The sequence below is a fragment of the Myotis davidii genome, unplaced genomic scaffold, assembly GCF_000327345.1.
Source record: "Myotis davidii unplaced genomic scaffold, ASM32734v1 scaffold1717, whole genome shotgun sequence".
Taxonomy (NCBI): Eukaryota; Metazoa; Chordata; class Mammalia; order Chiroptera; family Vespertilionidae; genus Myotis; species Myotis davidii.
In genome coordinates, this window is record NW_006287955.1 from 179,402 (window position 1) to 181,357 (window position 1,956).

A 1,956-nucleotide genomic window follows, 5' to 3' on the forward strand; every position below is an offset into this window, starting at 1 on the left:
ACAATCCATTATCCACCCATCCATCCACCCACCATCCACCCATCCATCCACCCATCCACCCACCATCCACCCATCCACCCATCCATCCACCCATCCACCCATCCATCCACCCACCATCCATCCATCCATTCATCCACCCACCACTCACCCACCTTCAGGATTCACTGGGCAGCACCTGTGTGTGGCCTATGCAGTGCCGACACACAGAGCGGAGCCCGTTGGGGGGTGGGGTGTGAAGTGCCTACCGGACTGAGAGCAGACAGCTCGTCCCTCTGGTGAGGGCTGCGGGGCAGAGCTGGGGACCCCGTCCTGCCCGAGACTCAGCCCTCCGGGGGCCAGCGGAGTCATGGCCGGCGGCACTCAGAGAGTCTGGGGTTGGCCTCGGAGACAGCGTTCAGATCCCAGCCCCGCTCTGACTCGGGGGCTGACCCGGGCACCAGGCGGGCTTGTTGGCTGTGGCTCTCGCTCAGCACTCGGATGCCAGGCCTGGGCCTCGGCCTGCAGCCCGGACAGCTCATGGCACCGTCTTGTCTCCACAGAGCGACCTGCTGGATGTGACCCAGATCCTCAAGGACTTGGCCGCCATGGTGTCGGAGCAAGGAGAGGCCGTTGGTGGGTGCTCCACCCCGCCCGCCACTGCTCCCCGTCCAGCTGCCCCGGGAGGAGCCAGGCCAGGGCGGGTTCTGGGGTCTGAGCGTCTCCTCCCCTAGGAAGCTGGGGGGCGGAGCTCATACAGGAGGGGCCCACCCATTCTACTCCGGACGGTCCTGGCCTCAGTGCCCCCGGGGTTCCTCCCCCCCAGGGCCGCAGGAGGGAGGACAGGAGCCCAGTGCTGGGGCGGGGCGGGGGGCACCTGAGGTCCTGATTGTGCTGCTGGTGGGTCCTGTGGCCTCTTCTCCAGGAGCGGTGCATGTGGGGGCAGCACCGCGGGAGGGGCTATGTCCTGCTGTTTCCAGTTCCCTCCTGTAAGAGCCTCTGGCCCCCCTGGGCCGGCCCCCACACTGAGTGGTCCCCCCCACTGAGTGGTCCCCTGACACTGGTGCTCAGGGGGGCTCCCTGCTGCTCCCCTGGGCCCAGGTGCCCAGAGCCAACACGGTCAGCACCCGGCCAGACCCAGGCCCCCCTGCACCCGCTCCTTGGCTGAGCGAGGCCCCCCTGGGAGCCCACACCGTGCCTGAGCCCTGCCTGCAGCAGGCTCCCCTCTCCGGCCCGCAGCTCTGTGCACGTCCGAGACTCAGGGGAGCCCTGCGACCTCCTGGTGCCGTGTGCGCCCCGGGAGGAGTAAGTGGTGAGGGCGTCACCTGCCCTGGGCCTGTCCCCCCTCAGGGCGCCCTCTGCCTCCAACCCGCCTGTCACCATCCTCCCGACACTTGCTTCTCGGCCTCAGCCTGGGAGTGGCCTGGCAGTGCTGTCACAGGGAGCGAGAGGGATGGGACAGGACGTCCCGCTGAGGCTGAGGGGCTGGTGGCAGAGATGACCGCAGAGGCCCAGGCCTACAGCTCCTCCCTCGGGGTCCGCACTGGCCTGGGCTCGGGCAGGTCACCCTGCAGGCCAAGCAGCCGTGGACTGTGCCGGGGCGGCCACAGTGCCTGGGCCTGAGGCTCTGAGTGGTAGCTCTCCGGTCTCCCCTGTGCCCCATGCATCACGGGGTGCACCCCATGCTCTGTGCATGTTTGGGAGGATGGTGCTGAAGGGGGTTCTCCTTGGCCCCCCAGAGGCCTGGCCAAGTCTGAGTGCCTGCACAGGGCTGAGTGACGGGCTGGCCCTGCGGAGCCACCCTGGCCGGCCCGGGACGGTCGGGAGGAGAGGAAGGCGATGGCCGGGGCTGATGAAGCGCCCGTCCTGTGGGGGCTGCAGCCCACCTGGCAGCCCCTGGGGCTCAGGGAGGGAGCTGTCCTGCCGGGTTGTCGTGAATGGTCCAGGGTAGCTGCGGCTGAGGCTCCCCCACCTGTCCCC

General features: G+C 68.8%; 1 protein-coding gene across 1 annotated transcript in view; it reads left to right on the forward strand.

Annotated features, from left to right (window-relative positions):
- The window catches only part of TSNARE1 (t-SNARE domain containing 1), a 63,812-nt gene that overhangs the window by 17,273 nt on the left and 44,583 nt on the right, over positions 1-1,956 (forward strand). Inside the window, exon 8 of the mRNA XM_006759859.2 lies at positions 540-612. Within this exon, the coding sequence (XP_006759922.2) occupies positions 540-612 (73 nt within the window). The remainder of the gene's footprint in view (positions 1-539; positions 613-1,956) is intronic.